Below are 17,860 nucleotides of genomic sequence, written 5' to 3' on the forward strand. Positions count from 1 at the left end.
TTAGAAAAGCCTCAAGGTGACAGCTATTATACTCCACTGACAGAAGCATTAATGATCCTCTTAAAGATAACACGTTAAAGACGTTTTCAGCCTTGTGGAAGGACACCTCCAGTGAGGCGCTTTTCTTCTAACTACCTTGGAGTCATTACATGATAAGTGCTTGCTCTATGAAGCCCTATTGTTCAAAGTTCAGTAACTATCCTTCAGCAGAAAGAGCAATTACAGGGAAGTAACTATTTCTTGAATACTATGTGTGTCCTTACTATTCACACCAGTACTTGAGACAGTCAGGAGCTACAGGGCATTTCAGAGGTCAAGCTACAGAGCTGAATGGTTAAGTCTGACCATCTGTGACCAAAGCCCAGGGATGCAAGGCAATGAATGATGCAATGGAGAAGTTACCTAAGAGTCCGGTAGGAGGGGCAGCATTTAGCAGGGGTGTCTTGGGTTCCGAATCACTGCTGTTGAGCCACCAAACTAGGTCCTCTAAAGTATTGCCTTCAACCTGGCACTCCTCTGCTCAAAAACTTTCTATGGGTCCCCACTGCCAAGAAAACAAAGTTTAAACTTCATAGATTGGTATGAAATGCCCTTCACAGCCTGCCTCAAATCCACCTATCTGGCTGCTCTCTACCAGAATCCCCCGTGCACGGCCTTCCTTCCCCTTTTCTCCCCCTGCATTTCAAGCCCATTCCACACCCACCTCTATCATGAAGCCACTTCCACCTCCATCTCAGAACATGCTTGTCATCTGGCCCTCTAAAATGCTTTCCAGCAAGTTCCATTTCTATAAACTGAAAGTCATCCCCAACCACAAAACTGCCTGAACCACGTCGGATTCTTTTTTAGCTCAGGAGGGGAAACGACTTCCCTCTGCAGCTGACAATCTCCACTGGAGCTCGGCAGTCCTCCTATTTGCTGGAAGATGAAATGCCCGATCTCTTCCATGCCTGTGGTTTATATTGCGCCAGGCTGTGTCAGCGCTGATATAGTAACCTCCCATTTTTATTGAGCGGCACCCAGTGTAATTGATGACATCTGCTGGAGCCGATATTTTAAGTGAAGGCTATTCTCAGCCCTGCCTGCTCTCCCCCCAGCTCGGGATATAAATAGCCAACAGCAGCTACACCTGAGGTACAAAGTGGGGCTTCTCAGCTAAGGTCCTCGATTATACCCCAGAAAGTCATGAGGTTTTCTGCAAGGATTTATCTCAGCAGATCGAGTTTTCAAGCCTGCAGAGCTCAGAAAAGAGGGAGCAGGGGCAGGACGCTGCTGGATATGGTTGCTAACATTCCTTGGAGAGAAAAATCCTTGTTTGGACTTTGTGGTTAGACAGATTTAAATAGCATGTTCAAAGGAAGCTATCATTTATATCATATATGTAGATATATCATTTACATATATGAAGTGACAAATGATGCCCACCTTCGGGTATAACCTTTCCCAATGCGAATTAGTAAAACTCAAAATGTTCCTTGGTAAAGTTTTAGTATTTGTTGGCAGGCCCTGGGGAAGAGTAAATCTGGCATTTATTTAGGCAACATTTGATCCTTACAGGACTAGAACCTAAATCTTTTTCTGGACTGGAAAGCGTCAGTTCGTGGTCACGATCACCTGCGGTAGCTCCGTAAGAAAGATCCTGGTAGGGGTGTTTGCAGAAGGGCTCATTTACCAGGTACACACAGGGAACATGTTGCTCTACATCTGAGTGTTCTTCCAACATGAAGGTGTAGCCTTTTGAGAAATTTTTAGAAATTTTGATCATTTTTGATGGAAAATTTCTGAATTACAAATACTTTCATATGTTTTACTGTGATGATTCAGTCACTGTTAAAGTTGTTAGTTCTCCAAAGAAGACATCAAGATGGCAAACAGGAACATGAAAAGATCCTCGTCATTGCTGATTATTAGAGAAATGCAACTTAAAACTACAATGAGGTATCACCTCACACCAGTCAGAATGGCCGTCATCAAAAAGTCTACAAATAACAAATGCTGGAGAGGGTGTGGAGAAAAGGAAACCCTCCTACACTGTTGGTGGGAAGGTAAATTGGTGCACTATGAACAGTACGGAGGTTCCTTAAACAACTAAAAATAGAACTAACATATGGTCCAGCAATCGCACTCCTGGGCATATAATCCAGAAAACACGAAACTAATTCAAAAAGATACATGCACCCCAACGTTCATAGCAGCACTATTTACAATAGCCAAGACATGGAAGCAAGCTAAGTGTCCATCAATGGATGAACGGATAAAGAAGATGTGGTATATATACACAATGGAATACTACTCAGCCATAAAAAAGAATGAAACAGTGCCATTTGCAGCAACATGGATGGACCTAGAGATTATCATACTGAGTGAAATAAGTCAGACAGAGAAAGACAAATATTATATGATACCACTTATATGTGGAATCTAAAAAATAATACAAATGAACTTATTTACAAAACAGAAACAGACTCGTGGACATAGAAAACAAACATGGTTACCAAAGGGGAAAGGGTGAGGAAGGGATAAATTAGTAGGAGTATGGGATTCACAGATGCACGCCACTGTATATAAAATAGATAAACAACAAGGATTTACTGTATAGCACAGGGAACTATATTCAATATCTTGTAATAACCTATAATGGAAAAGAACTGGAAAAAATATTTATACCTATGTATAACTTCATCACTTTGCTGTACACCTGAAACTAACACAATATTGTAAATCAACTATATTTCAATTAAAAATTTTTTAAAATTTTTTTAAAGTTGCTGAAGTGTGAGGCCCTTGGAGCCCACTGGCATAGGTATAGCCCAGACGGGGCCTCCAAAAGAAAGCCTCCCCTAGCACCTGCCCACAACACACACATGCATGCCCACTAAGTCTCCCACCTATAGTCTCACCTGCACACACCTGCATCATAGCCATTAACACATCTTCCACCGCAATTGTTCACTGAGCTATTTCCCCATTCCCCACTCTGAGCTCCTCCTGGATGGGCACCACAGGTTTTCTGTTTTATCCCCAGGACCTGGCTTGTTCCAGAGTGCTAGGTCAATAAATGTTTGAGAATGAATGAATGCATGCACGTATGAATGAACAAAGTGTTGCACTACTTGAGGGCATACGCTAAATGTCTATGCGAAAATTTTAATGCCAATTTTGCTTACAAGAAAACCAGAGTCCGGTTGGAGTGACCCATTAAAGTGACAAAGGAGAGAGCGGAAAGGGGCGCCTTCTATCGTGTTACACGTCAATGCTTTCCTTGACTTCTTTGTGTCAAGTTGACCATCGTGACCACATCAAATACTCAATCTACAGAACTGAAGCTGATTCTCAGAAGCGTGAACCTTTGAGACTCGGTGGGTAACATTTTCCCTCTGAGTTGCAGCATTAATTGCATATACGTACTTGAAGTACAATCTGCCACCATTTCAGCAGCAGGGTCTGTGCCAACAGCAGCCCCACATGGAACAATAGAAACAGGGATGTGATTCACAGCAGGTCCTCGCTGTGTCTTAAATAGCTCACAGGAGGACAGAGATTTACAATGGCCTTCAGGAGCCTGGCTTTGTGCTTGCTGGTGTGAGTGGAAAGAGCCCTCTGAGGACCAAGCTAAAACCCAAGCGGTCAGTGAGCTGCCCCTGAAACAAGCTTCTATTTAGAAACATGATGAGGTTATTTAACAAACGAAATATCAGCGCCCCTGAAAGCCTCCCGGGATTAGCCTATTTCTAGACAAGAAAGTTTCATTTTTGTGGCTCATGTGAATTGGACAGCGTCTCCAGGCACAGTGTGTTCCATGAATGAAATCACTGGAGTCAGCCCAACAATCCACCAGGTTAGTCTGATAAGCATTTTACTATTTTGTTTCTTTATGTGTTTGTTCTCTAACAAAACCAACCAATGATTATAGTGGTCAATTCAATAAAAACATTTTTTAATCTCTTAGACAATCTCAGACAAATAACCAATTTGATAAAAATAGTTTCTATCACCCCAGTCAATTCAGTCCACAAAAGTCAGTAAAATAAGACAGCTAGCTGGCCTTTAAGAGAAGAGTAAATCAGCATTCAAGGAAGGAAAAATGAGATAGCATTTCCCATGGAATATACAGCAAGAAAAAGTGCATCCTTTACCTTGGTCAAAAGGCTTGTTGGGATTCCAGTTTCTGAAATAATCATCCTATATGAGGAAAAAAAAACAGAAAACAAAGGTCAGATTTCAAGAAGCTTCTCACATAAATGCATAAAAAGCTGCCTTTCCTCCCACCTCCCAAAACACAAAGGAAAACACTAAGGGCTTAGAAATCTTTCCAAGGCATTCACGTGCAATCAAAAATATCAATTGACTTTTTAAATTCTTGTCTTTCGAACTGTATGGATTATACACTAGGAAGAGTTAATACATTTCAGCCTAATATGGAAACAGCACTGCTCTTCCTGGTTTGACAGATAAACGGAGACACCTTCTAAGTGCAAGACTTATTTGCTATCAATTATACCGCTAGTGGTGATGCCTAGCTGTTCTCACTTGGGATTAAGCCTCTGTGTTTGTAACCACTGATAATTCAACTGTCAACATTTCTCCTACACGAAGACATGTAATTCTGGCCCACAATTCCAGTTTTCTAACTCCCCAAACCTAAAAACAGAGGGCCATTCAAATGTGAGAATTAACCACAGGCATATATTCAGCTTAATACCATGTGTCCCAGGTGTGTAAAGATAAAAACACAAAGGCTGGCCAATCTGGTTCGTTCATAACCATGTCCTTCTTGCATGAAGCTTGCCTCGATTTATGCTCCGAGGCTAGACACTTCATTACTTTGAAAGTGCAAGGGTCCAGGTCCCTCACTTCTCTATCGCCACATTAACCTCTTCCCCACTGCTAATAACCCTTCCCTTCCAAACCTCCACTGCCCACTCTTTCTCCTCCCTGTAAGTGCTCACCCACCCCACTGCGGCCGAGCACACCCACTCTTGTCAGCTCAGCTCAACTGTCTGCAACATGCAGAGGCCTCACCCGTGGAAAACACCTCCACAACCATTTTTAGGGCATGTGCCCCCATGCAGTTAATTTCCTCCTGCATATACTCAAATGATCTGCTGGATGTGTTTTCGGCTGGTACCCTGCAGGCTGCAGTTCCAGAAAGCTGTCCAAAATGAGGCCTCGACGCCTCTTCTAGAGAAGTTCATTTAGATCAAAGTGCACAATTAGTTTCAACTATGGTCCATGCCATGCCCTCTCCTGCGCCGTTTATCTCCGACACCATCTCCTGTGAATTTTATCGGCCTCTGTGTCATTCAATTACCTGGCTTTATTAGATCCTGGTTGCATTCACCTAAGCCCTTAAATAGATTTTAGGAAACTGGATTTAGAGTAAAATCAGAACATTGCTCCTTGGGCAGTGATTCCATTTTTCCAGAGCATGAATAAACATGAACGGGTTCCTCCGGATCCTGGGGATTCAGCATTAAATCATTTTTAACTCTGAGGAATTGGCCCACTTTGCTCTGGCTTTAAATTTATGGCATAACTGGTCTTCTCACCCATCTGGTTAGGAAGTCTCTGAGGTCTACACCATGAAATATCACTGAGAAAGTTTAAAAGAATCCCTCTGCCACATCTCTCTCCATTTATTATTTTAAATATAATCCTAGTCTCTTGAATTATGTGGCAGCCAGAGTTAATGATTCTAAGTTAAGAGCCGGATGATGGGTGGGAAATTTACCACTTGATTTCTCAGCTTTGATGGCCAATATACTCAGCACTAAATACAAGCAAGTGACTCAGACATTCTGCTGTTCACAAGGGCAAGAGAAGAGATAACCCAGGAGGACCTCACCCTCACCACTGGAGAAAAAACAACAAAACCTCTGTCCTTCCAGCTGTGGTTCATCAGTGCCCTCTGCACATCCAGAGGATGGCACCACCCAACCGCAATCTAAAATCATGGGAACTATTTTCTACTTGAACATGCTGTTCTAATACATGGAAGTCCTTGGAAGCTTAAGATGTGTGTCTAACAAGGAAGGACTGGAGCCAAAGACAAGTTCCTTTGCTTTAATTTCACATGTCACATTCTCTTTGATATCCAAGTGAGGTTTGAGCCGGTCTCAAGAACTGAATATTCCCTAGTGATTTCAACATACGTTATAACTTGGATGGAATGTGAAGCATTCTTCTGGACCTTGCCACATTTCCAGGCTAACTATAACTGCCATTTTTACATATTTCTTGAGGAAAATCATGGTTTTAAATATAAAACCTCTAAAAGTGGCTATCTGCATGAGAATATTTAAAAACTCATTGCACATGTAATAATTCTGCCTAACTGCTGCCCACATGTGAAGGTACACCTGAGTCAAAGCTCATTGTGCAAAATGAGTCCTTCAAACAGCCTCTAGCCCAGCAAGGCCAAGTGGGGAAGGAAAATGATTTCCCTGCATCTGATTGCTTTTGACCTGCCTTAGGAAAGCGGGTGCCAAAGCAGAACCTAATGAGCTAGCAGCCCAGACAACCTTGGGTGTGACCGCTGTGGCTACAGCTGAGAAAGAGGAACCAGAGCCCACTTGGGGGATGGCCACTGAGCACGGGCCATTTAGCGGTCACTGCGGCAGCGAGGTCCAAATATGAGCGGCCGGAGTTCACGGATCAGCCTTCCACACTGGACCAGCCAGGTCTGCAGACATGGGCAGTCCAAGCAGCTGGGCCTGTGCCAATCAATCCACTCTGCCTCTGGGGCAACGTCTGGTAAGGACCATAGTTGATACCATCCAAACTCGCGCGGAAAAAGCCAAAGCTAGAAGAACGCCCTTCTAGAGCTTCACCTCACCCCTGAGTCCCACTTAACAGTCAGTGCTCAAGGGACAAAGGACGACTGGCTGGTCATTTCTCCAGCGCTTAACATCCACGGGCACCAGCCCAGATCTTCCTTTATCTTATTTTCTATCTAAAATTTTTAAATATAGCATATATTTTAGGCTATCCTAAAACAGACCCAGGACTTGCTGTGCCGTTGACGCTTCTCCCTCCTTTCTCACAGTGGCAAATCCCACCGTGGGAAGCAGTGTGCCAGCCCCACACCACCCAGGTGCTGCCCGGTACCTAAGTGCATTATGCTGCGTGGACCCCAGAGCCTGGTCCAGAGGCCAGAAAAGCACAGGACTTGAAAAGCCCTCACCTCTGATCTTCCTTCTGGCCCAATAAAGATGTGGCCTGTTAAAATTCAGACTATGGTGGAAGGCATGGTGGACATACTAGATCACACTCGCCAGGCGAGGTGTATCTGTCTGTGTTGGCCTCTTAACGGGTAATTTTATCTCTACTGATGAAGCTTTTAAAAATGACTTGCAAGGACCTCAGCAACAGTTAATTCTTAAAACATACACCTAAATAGAAGTTCGCAGACCTAGATACAGTTATTTATTAAATTCACTAACTCCTATTAGTGCATTCTACAGGCTGAAGGGTGAAGGGTGGCAGTGTTACCATGCATGTATATTTTATTGGCTACACTGCACAGGATAATTATATCAGGCCTCTGCTGGACAGGGGAGAGAACAGTCTTCCTCTAAATTCTCACCATACGAGGAAGGGCGTATTCCATTTCATGATACCACTTCGAAAGTGAAAATCACCTAACTCTTTAGGGACTGTTAAAACCCGGAAGAACCTATAAATTTAAAAAGACTCTCAAATTTGAGCATACTGAGTTATGTCCAAAATCATGAAACATTCCAGGTGAGCATACAGTCATAGTAAAAACACATCAAAAGTCATTATACCTAAATGTCCATCAACAGAGGAATGGATAAAGAAGAGGTAGTACATATATATACAATGGAATATTACTCAGCCATAAAAAGGAATGAAATTGGGTCATTTGTACAGACGTGGATAGAGAGTGTCATACAGAGTGAAGTAAGTCAGAAAGAGAAAAGCAAATATTGTATAATAACACATATATGTGGAATCTAGAAAAATGGTATAGATGATCTTATTTGCAAAGCAGAAATAGAGACACAGACGTAGAGAACAAATGTATGGATATCAAGGGGGAAAGGGGTGGGGTGGGAGGAATTGGGAGACTGGGATTGACACATATACATTATTGATACTATGTATAAAATAGACAACTGATGGGAACATACTGTATAGCATAGGGAGCTCTACTTAATGCACTGTGGTAACCTAAATGGGAGGAAGTCCAAAAGGGAGGGGATGTCTGTATGTGTATGGCTGATCTGCTTTGTTGTGCAGTGGAGGCTAACACAACCTTGTAAAGCAACCATACTTCAAAAAAATTATAAAAAAAAAAAGCATACAGGTGACAGTAAGAAAGCAACAAATGATAACGTCTAGAATGACGAAGAAGGGAGTGGTGCTGGTGGTGGAGGGAGAGTCGTGGGAGTGATCATGGCCCCAATTATTTTTTTAAACCCTCCACCGCTGATCAAAAGAGGTAAAACCATATTCATTTCACTAAATAAATATCCCACTCAACACAATACTGGATCCTGTGAAATTACTGGCACCCAGTGGCTGGTGCAAAGGAATTTAACTCTGGTTTTTCAACTACTTTAGAGATACCCTGCTTTGATATACATTCATGGGAAGCGAAATCTTTTTAAAATATATACATATATAACACATATTAAATAGTATATATATATAAAAGATATTAATAAGGATATATTTATCAGGACATGTTAATAAAATACGTATATATACATACATAACAAAGGACATTCTGATCTATAATGCATCTTCCAAGAAAACTTTTAAGCCTCCCTACCATGAAATGATGCAAAAATATTCCTGCCATAATTTTAGTGATTAAGTCTCCTCATCATGGATGTCATAACGAATTGGAAAGTCTCTGGGTTTAGCCCATTTTGATTGGGAACCTGAATTTCTCTTCCCCTGTCCCACAGCCCCCACATGGCCGATGCAATTTAGCTCAACTATTCCCCAGGGGGTTGCCTTTCCAGAGATGCTGATTTCAGCTCCAAAGAATGTCAAAGCAACTCTGAGGAAGAGATGAAGTGGCACAATCAAATGGAAACCACTTTTGAGATCCAACTGCTTTACTCCCACTTACGAAGATGATGATGTAATTTATATAGACCTTACAGCTTTAGCAACTACAGATCAAAGACACTTCGCTCTCATGGAACAGATCATTTCTCCTTCACACATATTTTAGCTAAGTTGTTTGAACACTGAAGTATCATCTGAAGATTACCTGAGGTAATAAAAATTACCAGCCTAGAAAATAAATGGAAGCCTCATTTGTCTCGACCAGGAGTGAGCAGTGGAGACATGTACAGAAGGAAGTAAGGTGAATTGAGGGCAGGCAGCCTCTTGGGGTCATCTGAAGACCCCCTGCAGGTAAATACGAAATAGGAGAAGCATTGCCCTGCAGGGCCAGGTGGACTAAAGCCAGGTTTATAGATCCTAGATGGAGGTTAATCCCACTTTATCAAACCCCAAACATTTACAAAGAGATTAGTTAAGGAGCTATAGGCAAACTGCTCTCCAAAGGACTCAGTGCAAACTAGTTATTTTCCACACTAACTGACTGGGGAGAACAGGAAGGAGGGGTGGCTGGCAGGTGGGAAAAGCATCTCTGAAATGATAATAGAAGTCATTGGAAATGTGAGATTTCCAGATGACATTATGTAAGTGCATCAGCTGAATAATGTGAAATTTTCCTGTCATTTCAATTTGTGTGCAGTGGAAACCCCTACTAATCACGCTGTTGAGAAATACAAAACATTCCATCTATTGGGAAGGAACTAGCTTCCCAGACACCACCTTACCTCTGAGCTATTTCCAGTCACATCTCTGGGCAAGCAATGTGCTATCGGTCTCCTCTCCATCAGGCCTGTCCTGCCCACCCCTGGTGAAGAGCCCCAGTGACAATCCTTCTGAATGAAGCGATCGACCAACCAGCCCAGCTTGGACAGTGACTTGAGGTCCCCCGCCCACCCCCCATCACTCCACAGACCCCACTCATGCGAACTCTGTACACCAGGGACTGGAAGCTGGGCCATTAATACATCTTCCATTGGCACATAGCACACACACACACCTGGGCCCAGGCTACTTCTGAACAGGGATGGGTCTTACTCACCTGCACATTCCCCCAGGGCAACACTCAACAGTGCACAGTTAAGTCCTGGCCGAACTGTATATAATTTAAGTGAGCTGTTCCAGCTTTAACATCTCCGTATCCCTGTGAAATGCCCATAACTGTTCCTGGTGTGCACGTAAGGACAGGTGGGTGTAGGTTTATACAGACACTCTAAATCACTTTCTTCCTGAATAGAGTGATTCTTTGATAAATTGGTCTGACATTTGGTATAAAGTCCTGCAGGCCTCAGACAAAATGATTTAGAAAATAACAATGTCAGTTGCTCTGCTCTTTCAATAAATAACCCACCAGTAAAACACAGATAATAACTGACAATCATACTTGTACTGTAACTAATGAGAAAAGATAAAGCAGTAAATGGACTGTTTCTATGCATTTGATAAATTGCACCCCCTGGATAAACCCATGAAAAATAAATGTGTGTGCTCCTGTTTCACTGAACTCAAACAAATATTTACCACTGAGATTTAGGATTTAGAGTGAAATTTACATTTTACTTGGCAACTATTTTGATGCTATGTCTACACACAGTAGAAAAATCAAAAACCTACCTCAACTTCCTGAGTACGAAAGCATTATAAATGAGAAAAAAATAAAAGAATCACATCAAACGATAGGAAGGAATGTAAACATTTTCGATAATTGCATCAAAATTTCAAATTATCATAACATTAGAAAGGTCACAGGCAGACATTTTCCCGACCATCACTCCCTTGAAAAGGTCCCCTTGTTCACTAAGTTCATGAAAAGAACATTAGGTTCTCAGTAGATTAAGTGAAGCGCAGGGAAATCAGAGGGTCCTCTGGTGATCTGTGTCATTACTGTAGGACAAATAGCAAAATCATGATTAAACCCAAATACGCAGGCATGATTATTATCTTTGAGAATTTCAAATGATTAATTTCCTATGACACTGGTCCAAAGGGTGAAATTCAATAAAAGTCCCGATATGACATCAGACAGCAAGAATAAAAGACCTTCTACATTTCTGCAAAGAAATTCTTTTGCCTTGCAGCTCCAAAATAGCTTGAAGGGGTCTAAAACCTGAGAAAGACGTGGATTTATGGTCTTGGGATGTGAAATGAATAGGACTGTCATGGCCGCTCGGGTGATTAAAGGATTATAACTGCCACAAAGTCCCCTTCCTCAGGACTGTCTGCCTGTCCATTTCTGTCCATCCAAGCTGGGGTCAGGGGGAGTGACGGCTGATTTGGGCTTTTCTCAAAGAGAAAAGCTGAGTCTGAGGTCCATTCCAGAAAGTGTGCCCTATATCTGGCTGCTTCTTCTGGGAATACAAATGGACCTACGATGCTGCATTTGTACTCTGACCAAGACAAAGGGCGTCTCCCCAGACGCAAAGCCACCCACACCCTTGACCTCGTTAGCAAAATGATCAAAATACCTGAGCTAGCCAGGAGCAGGCTTCTGAATGTCAGATGGGAGTGAAGCAGGCAGGGGCTATGGTGTCAAAGACAGAGGAGACACTATGAACAGGACAGGCTCTGAAGCAGATACAGGTTCAAATCCTGCCTTGAACACTCACCAGCCAGCTGGCCTTGCACAAACCCCTTAGCTTCTGAGATGCAGTCCCTTGATCCACAAAGCAAGACCACTGCACCTGCCTTGGAGGCTGGGTCACCATGATTCACAACAATGTGGCAAAGTGACTGGCATATTACCAGGCACAAAGAAGGACTCAATAAATAAAAATGTACACTTTTGTGTCCATGTCCAGAGGTTTATAATATTGAGATGTCTCAAAAACATTGAGAGAAACAGGCTTTATAGAAACAATGACATGCTTAAAATTTCAGTAATGTGACACTTGTGCATTTGAATCTCACCAAATAGGCCCAAATGAAGGGAGATCAATTGTACTTGGGAACAATAATTATGAAATATTTCAAACGCATGCAATTTTATTAGTCTTATGAATGAAGAGTGACTTAGAAAAAATGCAATGAAATATGAAAGCATGAGTTGCAAGCACATCGCTGTTTAAAGGTCAGGCACCCATTCTCTAAGATTCAGTGACCCTGTCTATTAAAAAAAGATATTACTTACACCATACAGCTGTTCTGTATAACCAGTGAGGTGTTTTGAACCATTGTTAGCAATTACACATCATACAGTTCTAAGTCAATTTAAGTTTCAATTTTGACTCACTATATCCCGTTAAGTGGACTGGACCTGCTCTGAACAGGTAAAATTTCTGCATAATCATTAACTGACACGTAGAAAACAGAGGAAGGAACCGTGAAAAGGTCCACCTCATTGACACACCAAGTAAGACCCTTGCCGTCCTGGAGCATGTAAACCTTTACTTTACAGAAAATACAAACTGTACTTGCCTAAGGCCCAGCCCTGTCCGAGTATCACGAACTCCAAATTCATTAGGTCCCTCTATCTTTCTGAGAATGCCACTCTTACCACCCCCGAGGCTGGCAGGCCTCCATCAACATCCAGATGCTGCCTTTTGGAGTATACAACACTGGCTATGAACTATCACCACACCCCTTCCTCCCCACCCACCCTGCACGGGAGGTGCCAACCGCAGGCACTGGAAAGCAGTGGTTCTCATCCTTGACTGACCACTGGGGTCACGGAGGACCTTTCTAGACACTGATGCCTGGCACCACCTAGGAGATGCTGATTCGGTGGTCTGCGCCATGGCCTCCACAATGGGACATTTAAAGTTCCTCAGAGGATTCTGATGAGTAGCCCCCATTGGCTAAAGGAAGCCACACACTGATTCAATCACAGTGACTGAAAGGTGACCAGGGGACGATCAGGTCCACCACAAACAGCAAACCCGGTGCGGCCCATCAGAGGCCTCCCTTCCCCCAGCTTCCAGAGCTTTCCAGAGTTAAATTCACCTTCCACTGTCAGGTCTGGCCTCAACACCTCTGGGGCTCAGTACACGGTACCTCTGGGCGCTCTGCTGGCCAGGCCAGGATCCAGGCTGGACTGGTCCCTCTTCCCTCCCTCTTCCCTCCCTCTGCCATTCAGGCATCAACCAGGCCGCCTCCCTCCCTGGATCTGTCACACCTCCCACTCTCTGCAACCACAGCCTCTCCCTCAGTCGGGCCCCCCAGCTGCCCCTCGGGTCACCACCATGTGCCCAGCCAGCCTCCACTCCCTGTACCCTGCTCAGGCTGTTCTCCATGCTGCTCCCACGGGGACCCTCTGAAGGGACGCCTGCCCTCATCAGCCCCCAGTATCAAATACTCGAGTTGCTCCCCACAGCTCCCAGGCAAAGGCCAAGCCCGGGAGCAGCTTACAGGGCCCTGCAAGGCACAGTCCCTGCTGAATCCTCCAGTCCCCCTGCAGCCACACCCCAGCCCACACGCTTTGCTCCAGCCCCACAAGAACCACTTCTTGGTTCTGCAACAGCCATACTTACTTCGAGCTCTGAAATTCTGCACATGCTGCTCCTTTTGTGCCTGAAATACCCTTCCTCGCCCTTCTCTGATGAACATTTGCTGCTCTATCAAATCCCAGTTTAGACTAGACGACGCTCCTTGTGCGCAAACCTCCCCGTCCCCAATCCCTGCACATCAGAGACGTCTCAGCCGTGTGGTCTACACAGAGCACTGACGCAACCGCTCTGCAGTGGCCGACCACTCTCCTGCCACTTAACCACACAGCCAGCAGTCCCCACGGCCAGGGGCGGGACATCTTCACCTCCACACCTCCAGAGCCCAGCACATGCCTATCTTGCAACAGGTACTCAATGAGCACCTCCTATGAAGACAGAACCATTCAACCTCTGTTGCTTCTTTTACACCAGAGTCTTGGGCTGCAACTCCCCAATTAATTCCCCGTTGACTCAGAACTTCAGGCTCCGTGACCTGGAGGTTTCCAAGGAAAGTGAAATGGGCAACTCCCTTTGTGTAACTTAAACTGGGGCAGTAACGGGAACCTGGCACCAGCAGGGATGACGGCAGAAGACCTTGGAGGGATCGACCAAGGAGGACAGGTGGACCCCTGCCCGACAGCCTCGCCCCACATCTGCTAACACGCCGAGTCACCGCAAGGAACACACAGATTTCATGACTTGGCTCACCACGGCTGGCAGAAATCGGATGCAAGATTCAGGACCTGCATCAAGGTGAAGTTGAAATGAAAAAGTTGAAATCCAGTCCAAAATATCCAAGTGATACTGATAGCAACGTTAACCTTCATCATATAGGAATAACAGCAGCTACCATTTTCTGAGTGTTCCCCACGCGCCAGGCGCCGTCCAAGCCAGCTGTGTTCTAGCTCACTGAACTCATATGATAACCGTGTGAGGCAGGCACAATCAGCACCCCGATGACATGGCTGGGAAAGCAAGCTTCGAGAGATCGCATTTCTATATAAGGTCACACAGCTAGCGAGAAGCAGGAGGATTTGAACTCAGTTTTGCCCGACTCGAAGATCATGCTCTAACCGCTCCACACCGCGTTAATGGCACCATGTGAAGGGAGGACCAGTGAGGTATGTGAAGACTGGAGACCCTGGGAGACAACACGGGGCTCGTTCCCTATTGGAGATGGAACACGATGGTTGCAGGAGATGCCAAGGGACGGAGATGAGCACAGAGGCCTGAGGCCTCCCAAGAGGCTCCCTCTACCACTGCATTGACCCTTAGTACATCTGAGCCTGAGCTTCCCCGTCTGTGAAAGGGGAGATTCAAACACCTGCCTCACGGTTCTTTGTGAGCTTGGACAGCAGGTCCATCTGTCCTGTGCCTGGCCCCAAGAAAGCAGTCAGGACATCGGATGTCCTGACCACCCCGTACCCCAGATGGTTCCCTGGGCTTCAGAATCGTGGCCAGCAGTACTGATGACAGCAGCCTCAGGAACAAGCCCCCCTGAGGAGCACTTTGTGGGCTCTGGACCAAGCACTGCCACCACACCTGTCTGCCACCACACTCTCTGGGGCCCACTTCAAAGTGGAGCATTCAATGCCGACATCAAGCCACTGCACAGAGGACGTGGTGGCTTCGGCACCACCCATCTCTCTGAGAAGCCATGACCACAGACTGCGTGAAATTTTCATTAGCTGCACAGCAAGGCCTGCTGCGGTTCCTCCCAGCCCTACCATTCAGCCTCTTCTCTTGGAAGGAACATTTGGGAAAGTTAGCAATAAAAACTCCCTCACTGTGCCCCTAAAAGCATCCTAGCAGCCTCCCTGCCTGCCCTCCTCTGCATCCTGAGGCTCTGGCCCTTGGACCATGTACACAGCCGATGCTCCTTACCAAAGCCCCAGAAATAAATCTGGTCAAGGTCTTTTGTCCACTTCAAAGCAATGATGTCACCATCAGAATCTGAGAGGGTTCATTTGAAATCTGCAACTTCTGAACTTCTTTCCCCCGTGGTAAGAGGTCACCAGAGTAGACAAGCCTGCCAAATAGACCCACACTCCCAAGCCACAATTTCCCTCTGTGATCACTGGCAAAGCTTCCACAGAGAAGGCGGAGTGTGCCCTGTCTGAGGTACAGCCACTGCTATAACTAGGGCTTGCCATGAGGGTAGAACGATCCTCTCACACTGACTGAAAACCCTCCATAGGACCCACACTCCCAAAGTCTGCTGGGTCCAACCAATCCTGGACCATGCAGATGGGCTAATTTTCCTCTCACTCAACAAGCACTCTATTATGCAACTCTATGATGGGTGTAACCCAGTCTCTCACGCCCAGCACTGCCAAATAGATGATGTCTGGTAGACTCAGGAGACTTAGAGAAACAATCCCAAAGTACTTCAGCCAGGCTCCACACTTGGGAACTTGCTCACCTGGCCACTCAGACAGGCAGATGATGTACTTACGTCGTATGACAAGACGGAGAGTCCAGAGAAGCTGTAAGAGAACTGTCCTCATACCAAGATCAGTGTGCATGAGTCCCTGACTAATGGGGATCTGTGTACTCTGTGAACATCTAGCTGTCCTGTTGCCCTCCAGGGCTGTTTCCATAATCTGTCCATGTTCAGTGAGGGCCTGCGGCACCCACAGAGACAGAGCAAGGTCGAAGCTGCAAGGAAGTTGGGGGCGGAGGCTCGAGGACCTCCGTGCCTGAAGAGATATCCACGCCTAATCTCCAGGCACTAAGGAGCCACTTGGAGGTGGGCAGACTTGAAGGTGGATCCCATCACACCAGTACTTTCCAAAGGAGCCCAACTGAAAGCAAGGACACCAATGAAGAAGTTCATTCTACGTGAGCACAATTATCACCTACAGCATTTGCTGCACATCTGCCTTTGTGCCAGAAAACAGACACGAAGAACACCCAGCCCTTACCCTCAGAAGCCCACAGTCTGGCCAGGGGAAAGGGAACCAGAAATGTCAGCAGATGAAGGCATAATACTACCAGGCAATGTGCTCATTATGAAAAGAAAATAGCTACAGAACACAGAGGAAGAAGCCACCAACAATTCCAGGGAACCAGGACTGACTCTACTGAAGCACTGGGACTTACGCTGGGTCTGGACGGACAAGGAGTTTTCCAGGCAGGGAACGTGGAGTAGGTGGGACAAGGAGCCAGCAGTTGCAATGAGCAGGACTCTTTGCTGCAGCAGCCCTCAGCTCAGGCAACAGGAGAGGAAGCCTGAGCCCAGGTGCAGCCACAGAGACAGGACAATGGGAGACATCTGCCGGCTCTGCCCAGGGTCTCCAACCCACCACGGCCACACCACTAGGTCTGCCATCTGCTCTGCAACCAGAAATCCTGTAGCTGCTGTGGCCGGTCACTGGCATCACTGTGATCCGTCCACTCCAGCTGGAAGGCTGAGCAATGACACTATGTCTAGAGAAGACGCACTGACCCATGGCATGCCACCCCAGGGACAAGAGCCAGCTCACATCCTGGCCCTTCCAAGCAGCAAGCGTCCCCATGCCACCTGTTACGAACATGTGTAAGTCATATGGGCCACAACTGCAACCAACTAGTCTCTGTGCCTGTCGCTCTCTCTGTCCTGCAGAGACACACTGCCAGCTTGCTCCACCTTCCTTTATTAAATAAACATCTCTCCCTTTGGAGGTGAGATCCCTGAGAACAAAGGCCATGCCACGTGACCATGCTCTGGGAACCAAGACCCTGGAGGTGCCCCCTCCCCACCCGCAGTCAGTGATAACAATTAAGGGCCTCTTGCTCTCACCGAGCCTTTGAATGGTTCCACTCTTGTTTGCAGGGGACAGTGGTAGGGAACCAGGGTTCCCTTTTACCCATCTTTTAAAGTCAAAACGCTCCAGGGCAAAATTATCAGGTTACACCATTTATATGGTAACAAAACACACATCAATAAGGACATATTTATTTCTTGTGGAAGAGTACTCAGCCAGCAGAAGCCATGTAATATTTTTATTTTTATGCTTTCTTTTAATTTATTATTTGGAAAATAAGAGGAATGTTAATAACAATGCAGGCCCCTTCCAGCCCTAAAATTCAATGATTCTAAATATGTCAGATAATAAATCAAATACGCCTGACAGCTCTGTGTAAATAAAGTGGAAGCAATTTTCAGACTAGCAAGGACTACCATGTACTGGAAGAATCCAAGGAAGACCAAAGCAAGAAGCTGCTTTGTCTTTGAGTTTTACTTCTGCTTCCAAATTTTAAGAGCCCAGCAAGAACACAAACAGTAGTTATGCCCTAGATCTTTAAAATCCCTTTCCTATTAAATAACTTATGAGCGTTAAAGAAAGAGTCCAGTTGGGTTT

General features: G+C 45.3%; 1 protein-coding gene across 1 annotated transcript in view; it reads right to left on the reverse strand.

Annotated features, from left to right (window-relative positions):
- SPOCK1 (SPARC (osteonectin), cwcv and kazal like domains proteoglycan 1) overlaps positions 1-17,860 on the reverse strand; it is a 554,568-nt gene that overhangs the window by 289,004 nt on the left and 247,704 nt on the right. Inside the window, exon 3 of the mRNA XM_022588868.2 lies at positions 4,137-4,182. Within this exon, the coding sequence (XP_022444576.1) occupies positions 4,137-4,182 (46 nt within the window). The remainder of the gene's footprint in view (positions 1-4,136; positions 4,183-17,860) is intronic.

Source organism: Delphinapterus leucas, chromosome 3, assembly GCF_059928025.1.
Source record: "Delphinapterus leucas isolate spDelLeu-1000000601 "Yukka" chromosome 3, BTC_Dleu_Yukka2, whole genome shotgun sequence".
NCBI lineage: Eukaryota > Metazoa > Chordata > Mammalia > Artiodactyla > Monodontidae > Delphinapterus > Delphinapterus leucas.